Raw genomic sequence first — 27,667 nt, forward strand, 5'->3', positions numbered from 1 at the left:
TTGCACTCCAGCCTGGGCAAGAAGAGTGAAACACTGTCTCGAAACAAACAAAAAACACAAAAAAAACAACTACAAGTGGTCAAAGATCTACTTGTAACTGTCTAGATATTTGCCTCTAAATAATGAGACAACGCGAATGCAAAGAGCCAGTATAATTAAGAATATAACCATTTTCAGAAAAAGCACATTGATTCTCTTGGGCCAGACGTGGTAGTTCACACCTATAATCCCAGCACCATGGGAGGCTGAGGCTGGAGAATCTCTTGAGGCCAGGAGTTTGAGAGCAGCCTGGGCAACATGGTGAAACCCTGCCTCTCTACAAAAGTAAATTAAATAAATGAAAATTTTCACAGATTAAGAGTTTATTTAAAAATATCTCATAAATACTAGTTAATTTCACTTATGAAATTTTTTATAGTAATTTATACTTTTGGTTCAGGCAAGCTGTGTTCATTTTGATGGAAAGTAATTCCTATAGGTGTTTTGGCTTTTCTAGACTATAAGACCTGTGTAAAAGAAAAAAAAACAAAAAACCCCACTTTTTTCCCTCTACTCTCAACACAGAACACTTCTGTAACGACATAATTTGGATTCTCCCCCTCAAAGCAGTTCTCCAGCAGACACTACCTGGGTATCCTATAATTCATTTCAGTTCTGATACTGTCTGCTTGGGATAGGGTCAGATCCCACAGGTTGAATGTTCAGTCCCACAAGACTGCCTTCACTTCAGAGGCCAATAGCCTGTCCCAGTCACCAGTACTCCTCACTGGTTACAAACCAGGATTTCTGCAACCACCCCCATCAGGTCTGAACAATTGGCTGGGATGGCTCAAAGAATTCAGGGAAACACATTTGCTGATTTTATTATAAAGGATACAGGTGAACAGATTGATAATGGTGAGGTATTAGGTGAGGGGAGGTGTGTGGTGTGTGGAGCTTCCATGCCCTGTCTGGGTGTACTACCCTTCCAGCACTTTCATGTGTTCAGCAGTTGGTCTATGGGTGGGGCTGAAAGTTCATACCCTCTGATCACTTGATTTTTCCTGTTACTGGCCCTATGCTGAGACTCTTGGGGGCCCCAGTCTAAGTGACCATTAACATAAACTTGAGTTGTCACAGGGACTTGATAACTTGATTTCACCTCAAGTGATCCGCCTGCCTCTACCTCCCAGTGTGCTGGGATAACAGGTGTGAGCCACCATGCTCGACCTGGAATCAATTTTATAATTTGGAATTTTGTTCTCCCGTAAGGACTTACCAGGTCCTAATAAATTTTGGCCATATGTGCTGAAAAAGATACACTGAAGTTATAAAATTCTCCTATAGAATATAATTTTAGGGTTTGAAGATGGATCTTAGTGATCATCTAAACCTTATACAGATTTTGGAAGGTTAACTGAATTGTTTTCACATAGCTGATTAGTGTGAGCCTAGATTAGAACCCAGGATGCATCTGCTATTCTGTGACCTTTCCATAGGACTCATTTTGGAATTCTGTAAAATGAGTACAAATTCATAGACTGTAAAAAAGGGACTTGAGGCTGGGCATGGTGACTCACGCCTGTAATCCCAACACTTTAGGAGGCCAAGGCTGGTGGACCACCTGAGGTCAGGAGTTCGAGACCAGCCTGGCCAACATGGTGAAACCCTGTCTCTACTAAGAATACAAAAATTAGCCGGGTGTGGTGGCACATGCCTGTAGTCCCAGCTACTCGGGAGGCTGAGGCAGGAGAATCGCTTGAACCCGGGAGGCAGAGGTTGCAGTGAGCCCAGATCCCACCACTGAACTCCAGCCTGGGTGACAGAGCGAGACTCTGTCTCAAAAAAAAAACAAAAACAAAAACAAACCACACATACACACACAGAAAAATAATTAAAATTAAAAAAAAAAAAGGTACTTGAAATTGTTGGGGAATGGAGACCTCTATTGATTAAGCCACTGAAATCAATTCTTGTTACTGACTGCCACCTTCTCATTCGTGTGTGGGTCCCTGGAATTCCCCCCAACCGAGCTGCTCTTATTTGTCTTTTAAGTCAGCATTTTCCCCAGTCCTCCCTGGATGCATATGGGTTTCCTGCTTTCCTCTTTGTTTCCTTTTCCTCTTTTGTCATTTCTCTGAAATAAATGTGAGACTTCTTGTAATTTTTAAGCGATTTCATAGCTAACATAAAGCACAGTAATAAAAATTAGCATCTGGGCTGGGTGCGGTGGCTCATGCCTGTAATCCCAGCACTTTGGGAGGCTGAAGCAGGGGGATCACCTGAGGTTGCGAGTTCGAGACCAGCTGGACCAACATGGAAAAACCCTGTCTCTACTAAAAATACAAAATTAGCTGGGCTTGGTGGCATGTGCCTGTAATCCTAGCTACTCCGGAGGCTGAGGCAGGAGAATCGCTTGAACCCAGGAGGCAGAGGTTGTAGTGAGCTGAGATCGTGCCATTGCACTTCAGCCTGGGCAACAAGAGCGAGACCCCGTCTCAAAAAAAAAAAAAAAAAATCTGGAAAGATAAAACATTAAAAAAAGCTTGTAAGTACTTCTTGTCTTCATTTAAATGTTAACTTGAAGTTAAGATTGGTAATTTAAAAAATTAAAAAAAATAAAGACAGGGTTTCACTATCTTGCCCAGGCTGGTCTTGAACTACTGAGCTCAGGAGATGCTTCTGCGTCGGCCTCACAAAGTGTGATTACAGGTGTGAGCCATTGAGCCCGGCTGATAATTGTTAATGTGCATTGAAATTCTTAATGCTTTTTGGACCTGACTTGATTAATTTGTATAGGCCCTCATAATGATGATGATTTTACTCTTAGAATTTGGAACGCCAGTTGTAAATTCTGAATTCTTCTAATTAAAAATTAGCTTTAGAAAATAGTTGACAATTTAAACATTTTTTTTTTTTTGAGATGGAGTCTCGCTCTGTCGCCCAAGCTGGAATGCAGTGGTGTGATCTCTGCTCACTGCAACCTCTGCCTCCCAGGTTCAAACAATTCTCCTGCCTCAGCCTCCTGAGTAGTTGGGATTACAGGTTCCTGCCATCACACCCAGCTGATTTTTGTATTTTTAGTAGAGATGGGGTTTCATCATATTGTCTAGGCTGGTCTCAAACTCCTGACCTCAGGTGATCAACCTGACTCGGCCTCCCAAAGTGCTGGGATTACAGGCACGAGCCACTGCACCCCACCCAATTTAAACTCTTAACTAGCAGTATTTGAGATTTGTTTTTTTGCCCAAAGTGGTTTTGACAAACACAATACTTTCTAGTGATACTTTTATTATACCTTTTCTGTCTTATTCTTTCTCAGAATCATTTATGAATTCTATTTGTAATTAACCTCTTGTTTTCTGCCATAGACTTTTGTTTACCCACATTATTTCTCTTTTTAATATTGTTCTGAGTAATTGGAACAGACATTAATTAGTATTGCATTCTCTAAATTAAATGGCAGTATTTATTTTTTGTTTGAAAAGGTGACATAAAGATTTGAATTAAGGGTAAAAATGTTTCCAGAACTGTATGGCAGTAGTTTTGAGATGTGTAGAACTTTAGCCCCATCATGTGGTAAAAATTTAAACTGCATGTGGCTGAGTATAAATCTCTTATTTAGGGCAGTGACTTTTAAACTGTTGATTGTGACCTGTAGTGAGAAGGATATTTTACACAGTCTTTTCATTTTCATGTAGATATAACAAACAAATTTCATATACCTATGGTGCACTAATGTTTTCTTTTGTGATTTTCTGGGTTGTTTTTTATTCCATTAAAAAAATGCCAATTGTGACTGATCTTATCATTTATTAATAGGTCCTGACCAGCAGTTTGAAAGTATTACTGAAATAATATTGAACAGATATTGAAAAATTTAGATAACTAGCAAATTCCGTTTGTTATGTTAGGAAGGATGACAAAATAATCCCTGTAAACAGGATGCTGTATCTTCATAATTTTTTGATGAAAGATTTTGGGGGCGTGGTATTAAAAGGGTAGATGAATGGTATGAAATAGAAAGTTGGAGATTTTTTTCCTCTTTAAACAAAATAAAAAGTGTTGTGGTGGAACTTTACTATGATGAATACATTTTCGTATTTTTATTCAATAATCTGTAGTTTTCTCTATAGTGTATAATAGTAGCATTTTTTGATTCTTTTATGGCAGTGTTAAAAAGATTAGTATTACTGTACCAAAACTTTGCTTTGACAATGTAAGCAATGTCAGCTTGTGATGAAAATGTAGGCTATTTATACTTTTAGGCTAAAAGGATCAGAAAATTCAGTCAAACTGCTAGTCGAGTTCATTGAAACTTTTAGTTTGATTTTTGCTCTTTTGAAGGTACATAGCCAGATTTCATTGAAACTTCTATGGAGAAGGTTTACTGTGTAGATTTTTTGGTTTATTGTTTATTTAGGTATTCTGGGCTTTAGAGAAAATTTTAAATGAAACTTTTTTTTTCAATTTTAGTTTTGTTTTCTTGTTTTGTTTGTTTGTAAGATACAGGGTCTCACTATGTTACCCAGGCTGGTCTTGAAATCAGTGCTGGGATTATAGGCTTGAGACACTGTACCTGGCCTTAAAACTATTTTTAAAAACAGTCCATAAAGAAAGGTAGTGTAAGAGGTAATGGATGGAGATGGTCTCTGCCTTACTTGTTGTAATAAAACACTTTATATAAAGGTAACAAAAATCTTAAGATGGTAGACACTCTTATCTCCCCCTGCCCCACCATTTACAGATGAGGGAACTCAGGTTGAGAGATTAATTTGCTGAGACATACTAGAGCTGGAATAGGAAGCCATATGTATCAGACTTCAAAATTCATCAGTTTAATAACTTTCTTTTCTTGATTATTAGGATAGTAGACTAGGTTTCAGAAGTGAAATGCTAAGATACTTTATGCATACACCAGAGTATATTTTTATCGCAGTTTGGAGAAACAGATGAAATAACTGTTTTTTTCCCTTTTTTTCAAGGATACCATCTCTAGTATCTTTCTTTTTTTTTTTTGAGACGGAGTCTCGCTGTGTTGCCCAGGCTGGAGTGCAGTGGCGCCATCTGGGCTCACTCCAAGCTCCGCCTCCCAGGTTCACGCCATTCTCCTGCCTCAGCCTTCCGAGTAGCTGGGACTACAGGCACCCGCCACCACGCCCGGCTAATTTTTTGTATTTTTAGGAGAGACTGGGTTTCACCGTGTTAGCCAGGATGGTCTCGATCTCCTGACCTTGTGATCCGCCCACCTCGACCTCCCAAAGTGCTGTGATTACAGGCGTGAGCCACCGTGCTCGGCCCATCTCTAGAGTCTTTCTATAGTCAGTCATAGGAAATTTGTCTCTTTTTAGTGGCTGTATAAACTTTTGTTGAGTGGATCCACGTGGATTATGTAATTAATTACCTATTAATGGACTAGACTGTAGAAATACCTGAGCATTTCTTGAGTATAATGGTAAGGTAAATTTCTAGCAGTAGAATTGCTGAATCAGAAGGTTTGTACATTTTGGTAGATAATGCCTAACTGCTCTCCAAAATGTTTGCATCTACTTATAATCCCATTACAGTTTTATGGGGAGGGGGGCCGCTTTTCAGTCTCGGTGACACTGGATGTTTTCATTTTTACGTTTTTGTGAAATTAGATGAAAAGATGATATTTCGTTTTGATTTGCATCACTTGATGATGGAGCATATTTTTGTGTTAGAAATTTTTTCTCATAATTGCTTATGTAGTCTATTTCTTAGTGATTTATAGCTCCTTTCATATTGGGTTATGTTTGACTATATTTTTTATTTAAAATTTTTTTTCATATGGTGCCCCAGAACTGAGCAGATGCCATTTATATTGCAAATGTTTTTCTACAGCTTGTTTGATATTTAAAAAATTTCCTTAAGTTTTTTTTCCCCCTTAGAGACAGGGTCTCACTGTGTTACCCAGGCTGGTCTTGAACTCCTGGCCTCGGCTTCCCAAGTAGCTGGGACTACACGTGTGTGCCACCACGCCCAGCTAATTTTTTGTATTTTCAGTAGAGACAGGTTTCACTGTGTTAGGATGGTCTTGATCTCCTGACCCCGTGATCCTCCCGCCTCAGCCTCCCGAAGTGCTGGCATTACAGGTATGAGCCCCCGTGCCCGGCCTCTGTAACTATTTTCTTTATACTCTTGCCAGAAGTTTCTCAGATTAGCTCCAATTCTTGGTGCTATCAATGGTACCTTACCATGGTTGAAACTTGATTTCAAGAATACCTTGCAGGATCAATATTCAATATAATCAATGGACATTCCATGCTCTCTACCATCCACAGACATCTGGTACTGTGAAGTACTAGAAGAGCCTCCTCAAAATTCAGCTCAAAACAAGTTAAAACTCTAATTCCTTACCTCCTCGCACCTCCGTAAGGCTGTTTGGTCAATGAATGCAGCATAACTAAAGAAATCTCTTCATAGTCACTTCTGGGTATAATTGGCGTAAAAGAAATGAGAAATTGTGAGAATGTAGACATTTTAATTATGTATATATATATTTAAAAATTTTATATATATGTATTTATTTTGTTTATTTATGTATTTTTGAGACGGAGTCTTGCTCTTTCGCCCAGGCTGGAGTGCAGTGGCGCTATCTCGGCTCACTGCAAGCTCTGCCTCCCGGGTTCATGCCATTCTCCTGCCTCAGCCTCCTGAGTAGCTGGGACTACAGGCGCCCACCACCGCGCCTGGCTAATTTTTTGTATTTTTAGTAGAGACGGGGTTTCACCATGTTAGCCAGGATGGTCTCGATCTCCTGACCTCAAGATCCGCCCGCCTCGGCCTACCAAAGGGCTGGGATTACAGGCATGAGCCACCGCGCCCGGCCTTAAATTATATTTTTAATTAAAATTTTTTCTAGAGACAGGGTCTCAGACTATGGCCCAGGCTGGAGTACAGTGGTGTGATCATAGCTTGGTGCAACCTGGAACTCCTGGGCACAAGTGATCCTCTTTTTTTTTTTTTTTTTTTTTTTGAGACGAAGTCTCTGTGTCTCCCAGGCTGGAGTGCAGTGGCACAATCTCAGCTCACTGCAACCTTTGCCTCCCAGGTTCAAGCATTTCTCCTTTTCCATCCTTCGGAGTAGCTGGGGCTACAGGCAGATGCCACCACGCCCAGCTAATTTTTGAATTTTTAGTAGAGACGGGGTTTCACCATATTGGTCAGGCTGGTCTTGAACTCCTGACATCAGGCAATCCACCTGCCTCAGCCTCCGAGAGTGCTGGGATTACAGACGTGAGCCACTGTGCCTGTCCTCAAATGATCTTCTCTAGTCAGCCTTCCAAGTAGCTGGGACTACAGGTGTGCACCACCATGCCCAGCTAATTTTTTTTGTAGAGATGGGGTCTTGCTATGTTGCCAAGGCTAGTCTTGAACTCCTGGCCTCCCAAAGCACTGGGATTATAGGCGTGAGCCACTGTACCCAGTTTGTAGTTTTAAAATTCAGGATTGTGACCTGACCATCCCTGGACATGATGTTGCTTTTCTCTAAGAGTAATTAAAGTCCAGGCCATAACCCCAGGGTGATAGCTTGGCCAAAATGGAATCTAAGTAATTCTAACTTATTAGATTCTCTTGGGTTGACATCCTAGATCATGACGACAATGACCATTTGCTTGAGTGAACTGCTCACCTACTCTCCCCCTACAGTATCCATTGAGAACCAAGGTAGGGGACACAGCGGATCACTGCAAATTACATAAAAATGCCCCCATCTCATTCACATCTTACCCCCCCAGATGAAAAGTCTAGGTTCAAGTAGGAGATTTTCTTATTTTCTTAAGTGAAGTCACAGCTGTTGTACTTTAAAGACTGACATAGAGCCAGCACAGTAAAATATGAGTGAGAAATACAATAAGACTAAAAAGGAAGATAGAAAACTGGTATTATTTGGCCGGGCACGGTAACTCACGCCTGTAATCCCAGCACTTTGGGAGGCCGAGGTAGGCGGATCATGAGGTCAGGAGATCGAGACCATCCTGGCTAACATGGTGAAACCCCGTCTCTACTAAAAAATACAAAATATTAGCCAGGCGTGGTGGTGGGCGCCTGTAGTCCCAGTTACTCGGGAGGCTGAGGCAGGAGAATGGCGTGAACCCAGGAGGCAGAGCTTGCAGTGAGCCGAGATCGTGCCACTGCACTCCACCCTAGGAGTCAGCGAGACTCCTTCTCAAAAAAAACAAAAAAACAAAAAAACAAAAAAAACTGGTATTATTTGTGAACAATTAACTGTCCATATTAAAAAGCATTCCGACAGATTCTACAAAGAATTAAGATTGCTAGATACAAGACTAACCAATTTCATGGCTGTGGAGGGAGAGCAGACCACCCCAACACTTGAGAAACACATTACCCCAGGAGGTACAGAAAGGTGAACAATTAATGCCCTCTCTGTACCGTTGAACCAGCATCACTGCCTGAGTCAAACAGCAGCTGGAGGAAATGACACTGACACACTGCTAGATTTGTCACCTCCGTCCACATGCTTTGAACTTGGAAAAATTGATGTGGACATGGGCAGTCAGCTATCCTGCTACTCCTGATGCCATCAATGGCAGCTCCTAAATCTGCATTTGAACACTCAGATCCATACAACCTTGTTACATTATGATTAATAACAATTCGTATGCTTATCCAGATACCTGAAAGTTATTACATGTGTAGCAACTGAGGCTCCAGTTACTTTGAGACACTGTTCATGTTTCTGAATTAAGCTATTAACAGTAATCCAAATCAAGTTTAATAACAGATCTTGGAGTGACCTGTGTCCCTTGGGGTGGTTGGTTTTTATTTGAGAGAATGAGATATAGGAGATCTCTCTATTGACAGTGAGGGGTAACTTTTGGCCCATTTGTTGCCCCTGTAATTGTTAATGAATGACACCAACAGTCAGGTCGGTTTAAATTCCTGTTAATGAACTGTAATGGATAATCATGGCCTTAGACCATATCCTGGCAAAATTACTTATTGGTGGTCCCCAACCTCCACCAGCGTTCCTCCTTCCAGGGTTTATTCAGTTGGCTGGGTCCTGACCTCACTTGAGATGTTGATAATAGACTTAAATGCTGTATAAGACCAATTAAATGAATTTGGTTCTAGTCTCTGTCAGGAAAATTAATATGAGTTACTGACAGTGGAATAATAATGGGAAAATTCAAATTCAGCCAAGAATGTATAGGGCTGATGGGTAGATCATTGAGAGAGGCAATTCATCTTGGTCTCTGAGCATTTTTGCTGTTTTTTTTTGTTTGTTTGTTTGTTTGTTTTTTTGAGATTGAGTCTTGCTCTGTCACTCAGGCCGGAGTGCAGTGGCACGATCTCAGCTCACTGCAGCCTCCGCCTCCTGGGTTCAGGCAATTCTCATACTTCGGTTTCCCAAGTCACTGGGATTACAGGTGTGCGCCACCACGCCTGGCTAATTTTTGTATTTTTTTTTTTTTTTTGAGACAGAGTTTCGCTCTGTTGCCCACGCTAGAGTGCAGTGGTGTGATCTCTGCTCACTACAAGCTCTGCCTCCTGGGTTCATGCCATTCTCCTGCCTCAGTCTCCCGAGTAGCTGGGACTGCAGGTGCCCGCCACCGCGCCCAGCTAATTTTTTGTATTTTTAGTAGAGACGAGGTTTCACCGTGTTAGCCAGGATGATCTCAATCTCCTGACCTCGTGATCCTCCCTCCTCGGCCTCCCAAAGTGCTAGGATTACAGGCGTGAGCCACCGTGCCTGGCCTGTATTCTTTTGAAATTATTTTTTAACTTTTGGAGATGGAGTCTCACTCTGTTGCTCAAGGCCGGAGTGCAGTGGTGCAATCTTGGCTTACCGCAACCTCGGCTCACCGCAACCTCCACCTCCCAGGTTCAAACTTCCACCTCCCAGGTTCAAGCAGTTCTCCTACCTCAGCCTCCCGAATAGCTGAGATTACAGGCACCCACCACCATACCCGGCTAATTTTTGTACTTTTAGTGAATTTAGTATATTTAGTGAGCTGTTTCACCATTTTGGCCAGGCTGGTCTTGACCTCCTGACCTCAGGTGATCTGCCCACCTCACCCTCCCAGAGTACTGGGATTATAGGCGTGAGCCACCACACCTGGCCTAATTTTTGTATTTTTTGTAGAGATGGAGTTTCACTATATTGACCAGGCTGGTCTCAAGCTCCTGACCTCAAGTGATCCACCTGCCTCGGCCTCCCAAATTGCTGGGATTATGGTCATGAGCCACTGCATCCAGCCCCCTGCACGTTCTTGCTTGTATGCCAAGAATGCAAAATCTTGACTACACTTTGCATGGGCCATTTCTTGGTTGTTTGCAGTAAGCAGCATTGAGGGACAAAGACCAAGCTCTTTATAAATGTGGTTGATTTGCCAAACTCAGTGCAAGGGCAGCATCCACCTGGGCCCCTCCCTGTCAAGCCCCAAAGGTCTTAGGGGGCTATACAGAACCAGTGCCAACATCACGCTTATGCTGCTTGCTGTGCCATGAGTAATAAAGTCTTTGTCTCATGTCTTTTGCCAGCATCCATGAAACAGTATCCAGGCTAGCTTGTTAGCTTGCACAGATAATAAAATCCCAGACTGTTGAAAGACTCTGACATATAGACAGCATAGTAAAATATGAGTAAGAAATACAGGTAACAGGACTAAAGGGCAAGATAGAAAACTGGTATTATTTATGAACAGTAACTGTCCATATAAAAAAATCCCAACAGACACGCTACAAGTAAGAATTAAGGTTACCAGAAATAAAGTTGCTAGATAAAAGACTAATACAAGATAGAATTGTAAGTGCAACAAAGACTTAAGGCTTTAAAAAATATTTAAAATAGTAACAAGCACTTACTCTGTTTAGTTACTTCTTTATATGTTTAAATACTTGATTAAAACCACTTATATAGTCTTTTTAGAATATCAAAGCTAGCTGGGCATGGTGGCTTATGCCTGTAATCTCAGCACTTTGAGAGCCCAAGGTGGGCAGATCACAAGGTCAGGAGTTCGAGACCAGCCTGGCCAATATGGTGAAACCCCATCTCTACTGAAAATACAAAAATTAGCCAGATGTGGTGGTGGGCACCTGTAGTCCCAGCTACTTGGGAGGCTGAGGCAGTAGAATCACTTGAACCTGGGAGGCAGAGGTTGCAGTGAGCTGAGATTGCACCATTGCACTCCAGCCTGGGTGATAGAGCAAGACTTCATCTCAAAAAAAAAAAAAAAAAGTCTATATCTGTATCTGTATCTCAAAGCTGGGCGCAGTGGTGCATGCCTATAGTCCCGGCTACTTAGGAGGCGGAGGCAGGAGCATCACTTGAGGCCAGGAGTTCGAGTCTGGCTTGGGCAACATAGATCTGTCTCTAAGGGGGAAAAAGATCCCCTCCATTATTTTACTCAGATTTCAGCGGGGGAAATTTTTTTAAGGAAATTAAAAAAAATAAGCTTAGAAAAATATTTGCAGTATAAATGGCATCTGCTCAGTTCTGGGGCATAATATAAAAAAATTTTTAAAATACTATAAGGTGCTAGTATAAATCTATTGAAATACATGCAAGACTGAAAAAACTAACCGTAAAGACTTAAAAGATGACAAATATAAGTACAGATATACATGTGCATTTCTCTCCCTACTGAGAGAAGTAAGTAAGCATATATGTATGTGTATGTTTTCTAACCCAGTAATGAATAATTGTCTGGGCTGGGTGCAGTGGCTCATGCCTATAATCCCAGCACTTTGGGAGGCCAAGGCAGGTGGATCACTTGAAGTCAGGAGTTGAAGACCAGCCTGGCCAATAATGATCAAACCCCGTTTCTACTAAAAATATAAAAATTAACCAGGCATGGTGGTGGGTGCCTGTAATCCCAGCTGCTCATGGGGCTGAGGCAGGAGAATCGCTGGAACCCAGGAGGTGAAGGTTGCAGTGAGCTAAGATCATGCCACTGCACCCCAGCCTGGGCGACAGAACGAGACTCCATCTCAAAACAAAAAAAAAGACAAAAAAGAGTTGTCTGTCTTCTCAACCCTTAACTGCCATTATATATTGGCCAGTGGGCAAGAGGTGCCAACTTTGTTCTAATCTTGCATTTTGATTACAAGAGAACCTGGCTATGTTTTCATGTGATTTGTGGCTCTTCTAATTTTTGAGAACTGGCTTTTTACTCATGTTTTCCCCATTGGGTTGTCCTTATTTGTATTGATTTATAGAGCTCTGTTTTCCTTTCCTTTCCCCTTTCCTTTTCCTTTTTCCTTTTTCTTTCCCTTTCCTTTTCTTTTTTTGACGGAGTCTTACTCTGTCTCGTCCAGGCTGGAGTACAGTTGTGTCATCTTGGTGCACTGCAACTGCAACCTCTGCCTCCCGGGTTCTAACAATTCTCCTGTCTCAGCCTCCCGAGTAGCTGGAACTACAGGCATGTGCCACCACACACGGCTAATTTTGTATTTTTTGTAGAGATGGAGTTTCACTGTGTTGGCCAGGCTGGTCTGGTCTCGAACTCGTGACCACAGGTGATCTGCCCACCTCGGTACCCCAAAGTGCTGGGATTACAGGCGTGAGCCACCATGCCTGGCCTTTCTCAAACATTTTTTGATCATTTTCATGCATTTTCGTTTTAGATTACTGAGACCACTTGTTAAAATTCTCCCTTCCTGTCCCATCCCTTCCCGTCCCATTGCGTCGCGTCCTGTCCCGTCCCTTCTCACATGCGTGATCTCGGTTCACTGCAACCTCCGCCTCCTGGGTTCAAGCGATTCTCTTCCCTCAGCCTCCCGAGTAGCTGAGATTACAGGCATGTGCCACCATGCCTGGCTAATTTTTTTGTATTTTTAGTAGAGACGGGGTTTCTCCATGTTGGTCAGCTGGTCTCGAACTCCCAACCTCAGGTGATCCGCTTGCCTTGGCCTCCGAAAGTGCTGGGATTACAGGTGTAAGCCACCGCACCCGGCCTAAAATTAAATTCTTTAAAAAAACTGTTGGAAGTTTTGATTGTGGTTTTATCAGATTAGTAGAGTAATATTTGGGGCTAGTGACTTTTATACATTGTTAGAACTTTTCTGTGTTTCTAATTTTTTGGAATACTTATTGTACATTCTTTTATTTTGATTGCTTTTTAAAAACACTTGGTATGGGGAAGAAGAATATGGAAGTAAATTTAAGGGTCTTAGAACCGAAGATTCATTTGACAATTTTTCTCTGATGTAGAAGGAAACTGAGCTGTAGTGAAAATTTATATCAAGTAGTGTATGATACAGACTTAACATTTTGTTATACGAGAAACATCATATTTTAACTTGTTTTCCATACAGTGGCATTTTACCTTTATATTTTTTGGAAAAAAAGATGTCGAACTCTTAAGAACATGTGCTTGTTTCCATTAGATAGAAGAAAATGGACCATTGGTGAATCCATTATACATAGTTACCCAATTATCAAATATCTTGAAAATAACTGCAATATGTTTTTCTTAACCATTTAAAATTTTTGGAAATAAGTGAAGTTGGAGTATTACTAGTTTTTAAAGTTATATTTAGGTTTCATAAATACCTGTATTTTTATAATTTGTTTCAGTCGTCATTGAATTTTGAGAAGCATTCTGAAAACTTCGCATGGACAGAGAATCGTTATGATGTGAATCGTCGACGACACAACTCTTCAGATGGCTTTGATTCTGCTATTGGACGTCCTAACGGAGGTAAAATTTGCTAAGGAATGATGTTTATGGCTAATTTTCTTTATGATTTTTAAAGAATGTTTTGATGTGATTCAATCTTTAAGCCTCTCTTCTTGGATTTATATTACTTTGCTATTATCAAATAAAGGTAACTTTGGAAGGAAAGAAAAAAATGGATGGCGTACACATGGAAGAAATGGTACAGAAAACATAAATCATCGAGGTGGATACCATGGTGGAAGTTCCCGTTCTCGTAGCAGTATTTTCCATTCAGGAAAAAGCCAAGGACTGCATGAAAACAACATACCCGACAATGAAACCGGGAGGAAAGAAGACAAGAGAGAGCGCAAACAGTTTGAAGCTGAGGATTTTGTAAGTTTTTTATGACTTTTATACAAACGAAGTTTCTGTAAGTGCTATTTTAAGTGATTCTTGTGCCTCAGCCTCCCCAGTAGCTGTGATTACAGGCACCCACCACCAGCCTGGCTAATTTTTATATTTTTGTAGAGACAGGGTTTCACCAGGTTGGCCAGGCTGGTCTTGAACTGTTGACCTCAGGTGATCTGCCTGCCTCAGCCTCCCAAAGTGCTGGGATTACAGCCACTGTGCCACTGTGCACTGAGCCACTGTACACTGAGCCACTGCACCTGGCCAAAATACTGTATTTCTTAAATTACAGAAAAATTGACCTAGTGTACAGTCATATTTATCTAGTTCTTGTGATTCATTCTTGATAATTTAAAAGCTAGATAGAATTTGCACTTATCTTTTTATATATTCATTGTCAATTCTTATTCAGTATATATATGAGTGAGTGAGTCAGCTGGTGTTCTTGGCACATGCAATACATACTGGATTGAGATAGGCAAAGCCCTTACTCTTACCAAGTTTCTGTTCTCTAAGCCAGTAATATTTTGTAGTGAATTTAGACAGGAAGTGACATTTAATTTGGAACATACTTGATAAGCAGCGAGCTTTTGTTAAGACCGAAAGGAAGAGAGAGATAGCTCATGCCAAGATGTGATCATCCTTGGTTTATCTTATTTTTTTCATGTTTGTGTGTATCAGGGTGGGGGGTGGTGGTAGAATTGAGACAGGGTCTCACTCTTTTGCCTAGGCTGGAGTGCAGTTGCCCAGTCATAGTCACTGCATCTTCAAACTTCTGGGCTCAGGCAGTCCTCTTTTGTTTCAGCCTCTTGAGTAGCTCCTCTAGGACTACAGATTCACATCATTACACCCAACTCACTATGTTAGCCTGGTTGGTCTTGAACTTCTGGCCTCAAGTAGTCCTAGTCCTCTGACCTCGGCCTCCCAAAGGGCTGGGATTATAGGTGTAAAAAGTAAAGTAGAGGTTCTTCTTCAAAGAGACTTTCTTCCTTGTCTAATTAAGAATCATTAGTAACTCTTCTTAGAAGCAATATTTATTCAAACACTTGTGCTGACATTCTTAATTTTCTGCTAGCTGTAATAAAGAAATCAATGTACTTTATGTTCTTAGCTCCTACAATTAAGCCTAAATATTTGCCTTGGCATGCTTATACTAGTCCAAGCAGGCATTAAGTCATAGCCTGTTCTTCCTTATTTGGAGGTGTTTTTACCTTTCTCAGCATTCCACAAGTTACTTCCTCCTTCCTTTGTTCTCCTCTGCCTTTGCCTCTTTTAAAAAGTTTAAAAACTTTTAAAAAGTTCTAAGTTGCTAGCCAATCAGGACGAATACAGAATGTGAAGTCCTGTTCCAGCCAGTAGAAACTGGACACAGCAGTAAAGTAGATGCGTCAAGTTATAAATGACCCTGTCTCCTTTGTTCGGTGTACTCTCATGGCAAAACTGCTGGCGAGTGTGTCCTTTCTGCAGAAAGTAAAAATGGCCTTGCCGAGGAAATTAAATTTATGTTCAAGTGCTATTTATTTACGGCACCAAAGAACAAGCATTTCTAACATAGGCATGAGTCATCATACCCAGCCAATCTTGTTATGTTTAAGGGGTAAAAGTTAGGCTAGTATGGGTAAAGAGTAGTTTAGTATTAGACAAGGTTAGAGAGAGAGGAAAGGATTTAAATTGAATGGAATTTTTGCAGGTCATCAAAGTATAGAATTTTGGTTTAATTACAAGGTTAATGAGAAGCTGGTTTAGAGAGGAGTCATGTGATGCAATGTTAGTTTTTACAGTTCTTAGGTCTTGAACGGATTATAGCAAAAGAGAATAGTTCAGGAGAAAATGATGGCTTGAACTGGGTAGTTGAGATAAATGAAAATAAATAGTTTTTGGATATGATTTGGAAGTATTTTGGATGGAAGGTTTCAGTAAGAGGAAAAATTTGATAGATTGGATTTAGGGCAGGGAGTGGTGAGGGAAATAGAAAAATAAAAGATTACTCTTAGGTCCTGTTACCAAGTGACTTTGTAATTACTCTGTATTCTCATGTTAGTGATCTGTTTTTTCCACTTAATAATCATAACATTGAAATTTTACAGTATAGTTGACCTTTGAATAACACAGGTTAGTGGTACTGATCCCCCCTTGAAGTCAAATTTGCTTATAACTTTTGGCTCCCCAAAAAACTTAACTACTAGTAGCCTACTGCTGACCAAACTCTTGATGATAATATAAATAGGTAACACATATTTTGTATATGTATTGTATACTGTATTCTTACAGGTAAGCTAGAGAAAAAACTTACTAAAGTCATAAGGAAGAGGAAATATATTTACTATTAAGTGGAAGTGGGTCATCATAAAGGTCTTGATTCTTGTCTTCATGTTGAGTTGGCTGAAGAGGAAGAGAAGGGGTTGGTCTTGCTGTCTCAGGTTGCACAGATGGAAGAAAATCTAGATATAAGTGGATTTGCATAGTTCAAACCTGTGTTGTTCAAGGATCAACTGTATAAACAAACTTTGGGAATGGTAATAGTACTCTCATAGTGTTGTGAGGGTTAAATTAATAATACAATTAAATTACTCAAAACTGTGTGTGACACATAGTAAGCACTCAAAAACTAATTGCTGTTATTATTTTCATATCCCACCCCCATTCTCAAGATGTGGTTGTCATTGGCTATTATAATCCTAGACTTGGCAGAGTGTAATTTCTAACAGTATACTTTAAAGATGCTATGCACATGTAACCACCGCCAAAATCTTAATTCTGTTTAGTTTGTATTTCTGAAGGAATTATGGTGGTATGCATGTATATTTGCTTTACAGTAATCTCAGTACAGTGTTAGTAATCATTTTTTAGGTGATTAAAATATTTATATTAAAGTTCATTTTATTTAATATATATTATGTACCTTCTTTAAAAGAGGCAGTTTGTGTGCTAGGAAAAATACCTGATAGAATACTGGAAATTTAGGGTTTTGGAGGATAAACGCATCTACCAAAATTAGCTTTAGAGCACTCATTCAATGCTCATCTTGCTTTTGTTTTTAATAATCCTGAATATCACTTGTTGAAATACAGATTTGGACTTGGCTTTGATTGATAGTGCATGTGTTAACTAGTGATGACAACTTCTAAAAATACAAAAAATCAGCTGGGCGCAGTGGCGGGCGCCTGTAATCCCAGCTACTTGGAGAGGCTGAGGCGGGAGAATGGCATGAACCCGGGAGGCGGAGCTTGCAGTGAGCCGAGATTGCGCCACTGCACTCCAGCCTGGGCGACAGAGTGAGACTCCATCTCAAAAAAAAAAAAAGAATTGGGGCTAGGTTCAGTGGCTCAAGCCTGTTTTCCCAGCACCTTGGGAGGCTGAAGTGGGAGGTTCCAGTGAAGCCACGAATTTGAGACCAGCCTGAGCAACATAGCAAGACCCATTATCCACAAAGTTTTTATAAAAAATTAAAATTATTGGGGCCAGTCTAATCACTTGAGCCCTTAAAAGCAGAGAAGTTTCTCTAGCTAAAGTCAGACATGCAGCAGAAAAGGAAATCCAAGAGCTTTCAAATGTGAGATGGATTTGATGTGCATCACTGGCTGTGAGATACAGTTGCCCAGATACAAAGCTAAAAAGAGGACTCTCAAAGCTAGTAGAAGTTCCCAGGTGACAGCCAGCAAGGAAATGGAGACCTCAGTCCTACAGCTACAGGAAACTGGATTGTGCCCACAATTTGAGTGAATCTCCCTATAACCCATGCTGTCAACACAGATTATAGCTTGGTGAAACCTGAAGCAGAGAAACCAGTCAAGCCACCCCAGACTTCTGACCTACAGAGCTATGAGACAATAAACATGTGTTGCTATAATGCAAAAAAAAATATATATATATATATTATTATTAGTCCAGGTGTCATGTCTCACTCCTGTAATGCCAGCACTTTGGGAGGCAGAGGCAGGTGGATCACTTGAGGCCAGGAGTTGGAGATCAGCCTGGCCAACATGGTGAAACTCCGTCTGTACTAAAAATACAAAAATTAGCTGGGCGTGGTGCTGCTCACCTGTAATCCCAGCTACTTGGGAGGCTGAGACAGGAGAATCACTTGAACACTGGAGGCGGAGGTTCCAGTGAGCTGAGATCGTACCACTTCACTCCACCTGGGTGATAAAGCAAGACTGCATCTCAAAAAAAAAAAAAAAAAAAAAAAAAAAAAAAAAAAAAAAAAGTTGGTCTGATTTGCCTCTTCTCTGATCTTGATCTTGACCTTATGCTAAGGAGGGATTATTTCTTAGACTGATGCAGAGACCTCCATTCTCTTGAGTTTTTCTTTCGTTTTTTTTGTTTTAAATGAAAGCGAGTTTATTAAGAAAGTAAAGGAATAGGAGAATAGCTACTCCATAGGCAGAGTAGCCTGTTTTTTAACCCTGACTTTTTTCTTAGTTGCGGATAAGGAAACTTAAACACACTCTTGTTTTCTCTGACCAGCAATTAGTATAGATAGTAACTATTTTAATGGTTAGCAGAGTAAGCTGAGAGTAAGTAAGGTTTATGAGCAATTCATCTTTAATACAGGCTGAATGTCCTTTATCTGAAATGCTTGGGACCAGAAGTGTTTTGGATTTTGGAATTTTTTCAGATTTTACATTTAGTATTTCAGCATCCTGTTTCTGAAAATCCAAAATCCAAGTACTTCAGTGAGTAGGCAGAGCGTTACACTGGCACTCAAAAAGTTTCAGATTTTGTAGCTTTTCAGATTAGGGTCATTCAACCTGTAGCTAAGAGTTGGTAATATTTGATTCATCAGTTACAACATGTATGATTCTGAGATTGCTTTGAAAGGATTTATTTTTAAAATGTGAAATGTTTATTCCAACTTTCTTCCAGCCATCTTTAAATCCTGAATATGAGAGAGAACCAAATCACAATAAATCTTTAGCTGCAGGTGTGTGGGGTAAGTAATTTTTTATCTATATTTGAGGGGCACAAAATATTGATATTTATAGGTTTCACTTTTTGTGTTTTTTAAAATAGAGAGCAGGATAGAATAAAACTTTCTTTTTAAAATATTTGTATTTGATGTGCTTAGCTACAAAAATGGTAACACTCATCTTTAAAAAGGATTGGAATAGAAGAGTTTGATTTGAAGTAGTTGATTTGCACATGTTAGTATCATTAAACATACTCAACTTGAATATGACTTAAATGATAATAAGTTAGTGTAATGAATTGATACCATTTTGAGAGCAGCTGGATAATGTGAAGAAACAAAAACTGAGTTTAAATTAATTTTTAGTTGTTCAAAGTTGAAAACTTTAACTGAAATACTTCTGATCATAGTGTGACATGAAGTTAATATTTTTACCTATGAAAATGGTTATGTATATATATACACATATATGTATAGACTGTTACAGATAATTGTGTAAATTTGCTTGTGGAGTTAGTCTATATTTGAAATTATTTGTCTCTGATTTCTGGTTTTCAAAGCTTAATGAGAGTTCTTCTAGTAATAACCCAGCCCCCATTTTTTTTAAAAGACTGCTGACAGTTCAATTTGTTAGCATTTTACAGAAGATTAAACTGAACCCATAGAGTACAATTTAGACAGCTTTTTAAAGATTCAAGTGAAGTTTAAAATAATGGAAAATTTTATACCAAGATTTGACATCTGAAAAATAAATTTAATCATTTGGTACTAAATTCAGAGGTGCTCAATCCATGTTGGAACTTAAACACATGTTCATTTGTATTTTTCTATTGAAAATCAACTCACTAAAACAAAAGGATTGTGGCTTTTGACAGCATACTAGTCCTAACAGTAAAGGCATTATTTTAAACTTTGCCACTTCCTGTGCTATATTGTATGTATGAGGTGAAACTCGGGAATTATTTTGTTTTCTTTTGATCTTCCTCTTTATTTAAGGGCTTTTTGAGGGTGGGGGTGGGGGTGGTCAGACACTTTTGTTAGAACCATGTGAATGGCATTGTTTTTTCTGTATTGCAAATTAGTATTTCTACCACTCTCCCCAGGCCTACACGCCCAGACACACACATACCCAACCAAAAAAATCTCCCAAGCTCCTCTCTTAGGTATGTTTCCTTATTATTCAGTTTTTCTGGGAACAACTGATTGCATAAGAATATAGAACCACCTGGAAGGTGTTAAATAGAATCTCTAAGAAATTAGAAATAATTTGGATTTGATTAGAATGAAAGTAAATTTTAAAAATCAAGAATGCCAGTGAGCGTTTGTCATATAAAACTATCTATAGATACTATTGGTACTGATCCTGGGTTGATTTAATAATCTTAGAAATGATTTAGAGACAAAGACATATTTGAAAATAATGAGAGTAAAATGTATTAATATGAAGATTTTGGTTCTACTGTTTCAGGGTTGGTCTAAGGATTTTGAGTACTAGTTGAAAAGATGTTCAAAAGGAAGATGTACTCTTTACTGTGTTTAGGTAAACTAAATGTGTCTGCATAAACAAAAAAAGAAAATGGTTAATTGTGGAATGGTTAATTGTTAAATTCCCAGTACTTCCCATAGGAATACAATGAAACTCTCATTGTATCACACTTTACTATTCCTCTCTCACTTTCCCCCCGGGTTCCCAAGTATTGTTTTCCCTATTGCAACATTTAAAATAGCTATGTTCCTGAGGAAGACAAGAGAATTTTAGGAAAGACTTCAATAGAACTTTTCTAGTGCTACTTCCTTCCAGGTAAGTAAAAATTTACTAACGAAAATACAATATTTATTTAAAAAAAAAAAAAAGCAATTTGTCCCTGAAACTATAATTTTGTAGATCAAAAACTGGCAGACTTAAACATGATGCCCCAATTTGAGAAGTACCCTGCGGGGGAATGTAATTAAGTGATTTATAATATAGCTACATAAATTGAATTCTGCTTTGAACCTAGTTGGCTTTACTGGAAACACCCTCATGCAGCTTATATCTGTGACTTCAGTAGTGTTTTTATGTTAACCAGGATTGTAGCTATTAGGTACATAAAAATTAATGGTTATTAAATAGTCCATCTCCATGCTGTTAATAATTTAAAACTAAAACAGGAATTCAAGCTGCCTATGAGAGTTTAAAAATAATGTAATTGTTTGATTGATTTCTTTGGTGAGTGAGGAAGAAAGAGTGATGTATGTTCAAGTGTTAGTGTGCAATTGAGTTGAGTTGCATGGATAATTAGTGGCGACCAGGCATGGTGGCTCATGCCTGTAATCCCAGCACTTTGGGAAGCCAGGGCAAGCGGATCACCTGAGGTTGGTAGTTCGAGACCAGCCTGACCAACATGGAGAAACCCCATCTCTACTAAAAATAATTAGCCGGGTGTGGTGGTGCATGCCTGTAATCCTAGCTACTTGGGAGGCTGAGGCAGGAGAATCGCTTGAACCTGGGAGGCAGAGGTTGCGGTGAGCCGAGGTCACGCCATTGCACTCCAGCCTGAGCAACAAGAGTGAAACTCCGTCTCAATAAATAAATAAATAAATTAATTAATTAGTGGCTACTGATCGTGTGTTTTCAGAAGTCCTATGGATGACTGTTTTTGTGTCAGTGACTATGTCAGCAACATATTATTGGCAGAGCCTAACATTTACTTAAGATACTAAGAAATGAGAAATTTCAGTGACTAGTAATTAGCTTAAGCATGGTCTTCTTGCAACTCAGCATTTATATATTTTTTCAGCTCCTTGGTAGTTTGATGAGCTTTCTTGATTTTAGCTCACATTTGATATACTACTTAAGAATATAAAGTTTCATTGCTCAGAGTTCTTTTGGTTTGTTGAACATTCTAAATCAAAGCAAATTAGTGACCAGTTAATATAAATGGGTTGTTTTCTAGAGAATTCCAATATTTGCCACAAGCATACAGATTGAGTGACATAATTGCATTCAGTGAGTTAAATTATGATGAAAGCCAATGGGATTGATTTTATTAATAGGAACTTTGGTAAACAGAATTAAAGGAAGACAAAATTCTTCGTTGAATTTTTTTGACAGTATTCTGTTGATGAATTGCTTTGTATGTTGAAATGACTTTTTAAAAATATCTGTCTCATAGGAAAACAGTTGTTGAAATTATAGTGTTTTAAGAAAAAAGTAGTACAACATGTGTTCAAGGTTGAAAAGGGAAAATTAATAGGATTTGAGTAGACAGCTTGATACAGCTTGACCCAAGTACATTTTATTTGGTCTGAATTACTTGTTCACCATGGAAATTGTTGATATTTGTGAAGTGCATTTCTTTAAGCATGTTCTTTATATGAATAACGTTGAGAGCCCCCGTTAAAGGGAAAATACCGTATCGATTGGTGTTGATATAAATTATAACAGTTAGTGAAACTCATTTGACTAAAACTCATAGTATTGTAAACCGAAATAGATTTGTTAATAAAATAAAGACGTTAAAAACCAGCTGGGCGTGGTTGCTCATGCCTGTAATCCCAGCACTTTGGGAGGCCAAGGTGGGCTGATCATCAGAGGTCAGGAGTTCAAGACCAGCCTGGCCAAAATGGTGAAACCTGTTTCTACTAAAAATACAAAAATTAGCTGGGCGTGGTGCTGTGTGCCTGTAATCCCAGCCACTTGCGAGGCTGAGGCATGAGAATCGCTTGAACTGGGGAGGCAGAGGTTGCAGTGAGCCAAGATCGCGCCACTGCACTCCAGCCTGGGCAACAAAGAGACACTCCATCTCCAAACAAACATTAAAAACCAACAACATTCAAACAGCACCAATTGTTATAAAAATGATCTTAAACATATTTTTTTGGTATTAAAACTAGTGTTCACAGTAGGAATTTGTTTAAATTGCTATGTTATAGAGTCTTTGCATTTGGTCTGTGTATATACTATTGTCTTATTGCTAAGTTTTCTCTTCAAATTAATTGGAAAGCTTGCTGGGTGCAGTGGCTCATGCCTGTAATCCCAGCATTTTTGGAGCACAGGATGGGGGTATCACTTGGGGCCAGGAGCTCGCATAAGGAGACCCTTGTCTCTACAAAAATAAAAAAAAAAAATTTACTGGATGTGGTTGTGTGTGTCTGTAGTCTTAGCTACTTGGGAGGCTGAGGTGGGAGTATTGCTTGAGCCCATGATTTCCAGGTTGCAGTGAGCTATGATTGTGCCACTGCGCTCCAGCCTGGGCAACGGAGCAAGACTCTTTTTTTAAAGAAAGAAATGAAAACTTGATTAATTCAGATACTGATTACCCTTCACTTGGCTACATGCTTTTGTTTATACATTAAATTTACCTCTTCTGTCAAAATAATAGGGAACTAAATTAGTAACTGGCATCAATGTGATGATGACTCTTGACGTCACTTGGTATAGTGCACACTTACAAGCCTCTTACCCCAACCATTCAGTGTAGGTTTACTAGTGGAGTTGGAATGGTAAACATTTTGAAATATCTGCCACAGGAACAATTTCCATTTTCTTCATTAATATAATGGTGGAAGAATATTGAGTTCAGAATCAGATGTGGCTAACATTAGATCTTTTGCTTATTGATTATTTAGATTTTAGGCAGATTTCTTAATCTGAGTGAATTTATTAATCTGTGAGGTGAGGATGACCACAAAAAGTATAATGAGAAAAGCACTGTTGGGCCAGGAATGGTGGCTCACACCTGTAATCCCAGCACTTTGGGAGGCTGAGGCAGGTGGATCACCTGAGGTTGGGAGTTTGAGACCAGCCTGACCAACATGGAGAAACCCTGTCTCTACTGAAAATACAAATTTAGCTGGGTGTGGTGGCACATGCCTGTAATTCCAGCTACTCGGGAGGCTGAGGCAGGCGGAGGTTGTGGTGAGTTGAAATCGCGCCATTGCACTCCAGCCTGGGCAACAAGAGCAAAACTCTTGTCTCCCATTAAAAAAAAAAAAAGCATTGTTAAGGTTAAATTGTCTGCTATGTAAAAATCTTTGGTCATGTCACAGGTGTTTAATAAATGTCAGCTAATTATGTTGTTCAAATCCAGTAAATGAAGGAGATTCTAGTTGTAGATTTGTTAGAAGGCAAAAATGAATTTCTAGGTAGTGGGTCAAAGAATGAAGTAGTTAAATGATTGAGTCAGAAACTCATGTATGTAGAAGGTAGCTATATGGAGAGTGTAGTGAGAGGAAAGAGGTGAGGAATTGAAATGTCAACTCTGAATTATCCGTGTGGCCAGTTTACTTTGTATTATATGTGGCAGTATTTTTGTTCTAATTTGTCTTCCTGAGAATTGGGCCAGTTCCCCGTCATCACTGCATTTATAGAAAACTAATTCTTACATTCATAGGTATGGGAAGAGCATGAATAACAAGACAATAAAGGTGATATTTAATATTTAAAGTCAATTATAGGGCCAGGATTGGTGGCTCAGGCCTGTAATCCTAGCACTTTGGGAGGCCGAGGTGGGAAGATCACTTGAAGCCAAGAGTTTGAGACCAGCCTGGGCAGCATAGTGAACCTTGTCTCTACAAAAACAAAAATAAAAAGGTCAGTTATTGTGAGGCTACATTTATTTGCGAGGATAGAGGGAAATAATGTTAAGAAAATCTAAAGGTCACGTTTGCCTTCATTTGTTCTGAAATTTGAACATGAGAATACCTGTGTAGGTGAGGTTGACGTAATAAGCACATGAAACTTACAGAAGATAGTCACTTACTTTCTCATTCTTTTATATAGGTATTAAGGTCTTTCATCAATATATAAGTTTTCTCTTTTAAAATGTAGACATTGGGGGTCTTCTTCATATAGTTAACCAAGTCAGAAAGTAAACATTGGATAATGTTTGACTGAGAGCTTAAATACCTGGCAAGGTTTTCCTAGGAGAATTTGTGGAGAAAATCTATGAATAGATGAGCCAATTTTTAAATAATATAAAATGGGGATACATGATGCAAATTAATTCTTGCCTTTTAGTCCCACATCCCTTCTTCCATTACTTACAGGTTATTGTTACCATTAAGAACACTTCTTTTTCTTAAATGAGCAGGTTTATGTTGATTATTCAGAGTTGTTACACAGGACATAAATTGGTTTTATCATGTCTATCTTAAAGTTTTTCTTTTTCTTACTCTTACGAGTCAACCTAAAATTCTTTTCCCCCCCTGCTATCTAATTCCAGGTTAAGCAACCTGAAATTCTTGTAAAAGGGCACCTTTAATTTGAATTGTAATTGGAATCCTATGCTAGTGACAGTGTATGGCTTTTTTGTATTTTTTTCTAGTAATTATTTGAATATGAAACATTCCACAGTAAATCCCAGACAAGAGCTATTGTTTTTCATTTTATAGGTGAGAGATTAAGTAACTTATATAAGATTATACAATTGGTAAGGTTGGAGCTAGTATTCAAATTCTGATAAATCTGGTACAAAAGTACGTATTCTTCTATAATATTTAAATGTGAATTCTTTTTGTAGTTTTTGAGTCAGGGTCTTGCTCTCTCCCCCAGGTGTGAGTGCAGTGGCGTGATCATGGCTCATTGCAACCCCAACCTCCTAGGCTGAAGCGATCTTCCTGTCTCATTTTTAAATTTTTCATGGAGATGATGTCTCATTATGTTGCCCAGCCTGGTCTTGAACTCCTGGGCTCAAGTGATCCATGCCACCTTGGCCTCCGAAAGTGCTGGAATTACAGGTTTGAGCCACCATGCCTGGCCTAAATATGAATTATTATTATTATTATTATTTTAAATGGAGTCTCGCACTGTCGCCCTGGCTGGAGTGCAGTGGTGTGATCTCATCTCACTGCAACCTCTGCCTCCCGGGTTCAAGTGATTCTTCTGCCTCGGCCTCCCGAGTAGCTGGGATTAGAGGGGCCTGCCACCACACCTGGCTAACTTTTTGTATTTTTAGTAAAGACAGGGTTTCACCATGTTGGCCAGGCTGGTCTCAAACTCCTAACCTTGTGATCTGTCCGCCTCAGCCTCCCAAAGTGTTGAGGGAGGCATGAGCCACTGTGCCCGGCCTAATATGAATTACTTTTTTTTTTTTTTTTTTTTGAGATGGAGTGTCACTCTATCGCCCAGGCTGGAATGCAGTGGTGTGATCTTGGCTCACTGCAACCTCCACCTCCCGGGTTCAAGCAATTCTCTGCCTCAGTCTCCCGAGTAGCTGGGATTACAGGCGCCTGCCACCATACCCGGCTAATTTTTGTATTTTTAGTAGAGATGGGGTTTCACCATATTGGCCAGGCTGGTCTTGAACTCCTGACCTCGTGATCCACCCGCCTCGGCTTCCCAAAGTGCTGGGATTATAGGCATGAGCCACCGTGCCTGGCCTAATATGAATTCTTAATAAGCACAATAACGGTATATCCCTCCCCTTTCCTCTCAGTCCCTATCATCTTTCTTCAGGGACTTTTGTCATCTCTTACTCTGCTACCTACTCTTCTGTGAATGATTTCTTAGGTTTCACTTTCCTTCTTTATGGGATATTTCATCATTCTTTGTACTGAAGACCTCGTTGAGGAACTAGCCAGAATATTTCTTACTCCTAGGCATCTAGGAATCCAGTTTCAGGGAAGGTGAAATTTGTACTTAGGAACTACATTGAGGCTTAAAGACAGTATATCTACTTGCCTATCTAGTTTTTATCTCTTCTGCTTCCTTGTTTTTGTTTTGAGACAGGGTCCCACTCTGTGGCCCAGACTGGAGTATAGTGGTGCCATCACAGCTCACTACAGCCTCAACCTGGGCTCAAGGGATTCTCCTGCGTCAGCCCCCCAAGTAACTGAGACTACAGGTGCACATCACTGTGTCTGGCTAATTAAAAAAATTTTTTTTGTAGAGTCAAAGTTTCACTATATTGCCCAGGCTGGTCTTGGACTCCAGCATTCCTCCCACCCTGGTCTCCCAAAATGCTGGGATTACAGGCATGAGCCACCACACCTAGCCTACTTCCTGGATCTGATACCTTCATGTTTATAAAAATTTTTATTTCTTCTTATATCTTCAGCTTTCCACATTGGATCATTTTCCTTCTGCCTAAAGTGCATTCTTTAGAATTAGTAAGGATCTTTTCTTGAATTACTATATTTTTATCTGTCAAAGTTGCATTTCTGCCTTCTGCCATATCTGGCATTTTCAAGTCCCGATCTCTTTGAGGCTCTACATGGTAGATGAGGTCCTCCTCAGCTGTTAGGTTCCCTTGTGTACACTCTAAATCGAAACTTTTTATTTACTTCTCTAGAAATGTGTGTTGAAATCATTTTCTTGCTGATGACTCTACTCCTATTTTATATAGTTGTGTTTGGTTTCCTCCCTTATAGTAATTTTAATAGAAGAATCTAGAAGGAGATAAACTTGTGTGCTTAGCCACATTGAACTAGAAGTCTCTGTTAGCCATGTTTAAACTTACTTAGTTGTAGTATAGTGATAGAACTGCCCCTGCTTTAACACCTGGATTCCTCTCAGATGAGATTACCTTTCACATTTTGTAGCACTGATCATTCCTCAGATTCCTGGGCTTTACTCAATTTAGATTTTGAGTTACATGCTAAGATTTTCTCTCACATTTTATTAATGTCAAGAATTTTTTTTTATACTTTATCCATGCCATTATCATCTGTTTACCAAAAATAATTGGAAATCTTACATTGTTGAGTACAATCCTCATATTTACTGTTCTTTGTTTGA

General features: G+C 39.5%; 1 protein-coding gene across 6 annotated transcripts in view; it reads left to right on the top strand.

The window, feature by feature from the left end:
• The window catches only part of GPBP1 (GC-rich promoter binding protein 1), a 91,374-nt gene that overhangs the window by 44,541 nt on the left and 19,166 nt on the right, over positions 1-27,667 (top strand). For 4 of the 6 annotated variants that reach the window (XM_030797752.1, XM_030797753.1, XM_030797751.1 and 1 more), the window contains exons 4-7: positions 13,550-13,673; positions 13,801-14,024; positions 18,906-18,972; positions 20,052-20,111. In XM_030797752.1, the coding sequence (XP_030653612.1) occupies positions 13,550-13,673; positions 13,801-14,024; positions 18,906-18,972; positions 20,052-20,111 (475 nt within the window). The remainder of the gene's footprint in view (positions 1-13,549; positions 13,674-13,800; positions 14,025-18,905; positions 18,973-20,051; positions 20,112-27,667) is intronic. The other 2 variants (XM_003265947.4, XM_030797755.1) reach the window with 1 other exon arrangement.

This window comes from Nomascus leucogenys, chromosome 18 (genome assembly GCF_006542625.1).
Source record: "Nomascus leucogenys isolate Asia chromosome 18, Asia_NLE_v1, whole genome shotgun sequence".
Taxonomy (NCBI): domain Eukaryota; kingdom Metazoa; phylum Chordata; class Mammalia; order Primates; family Hylobatidae; genus Nomascus; species Nomascus leucogenys.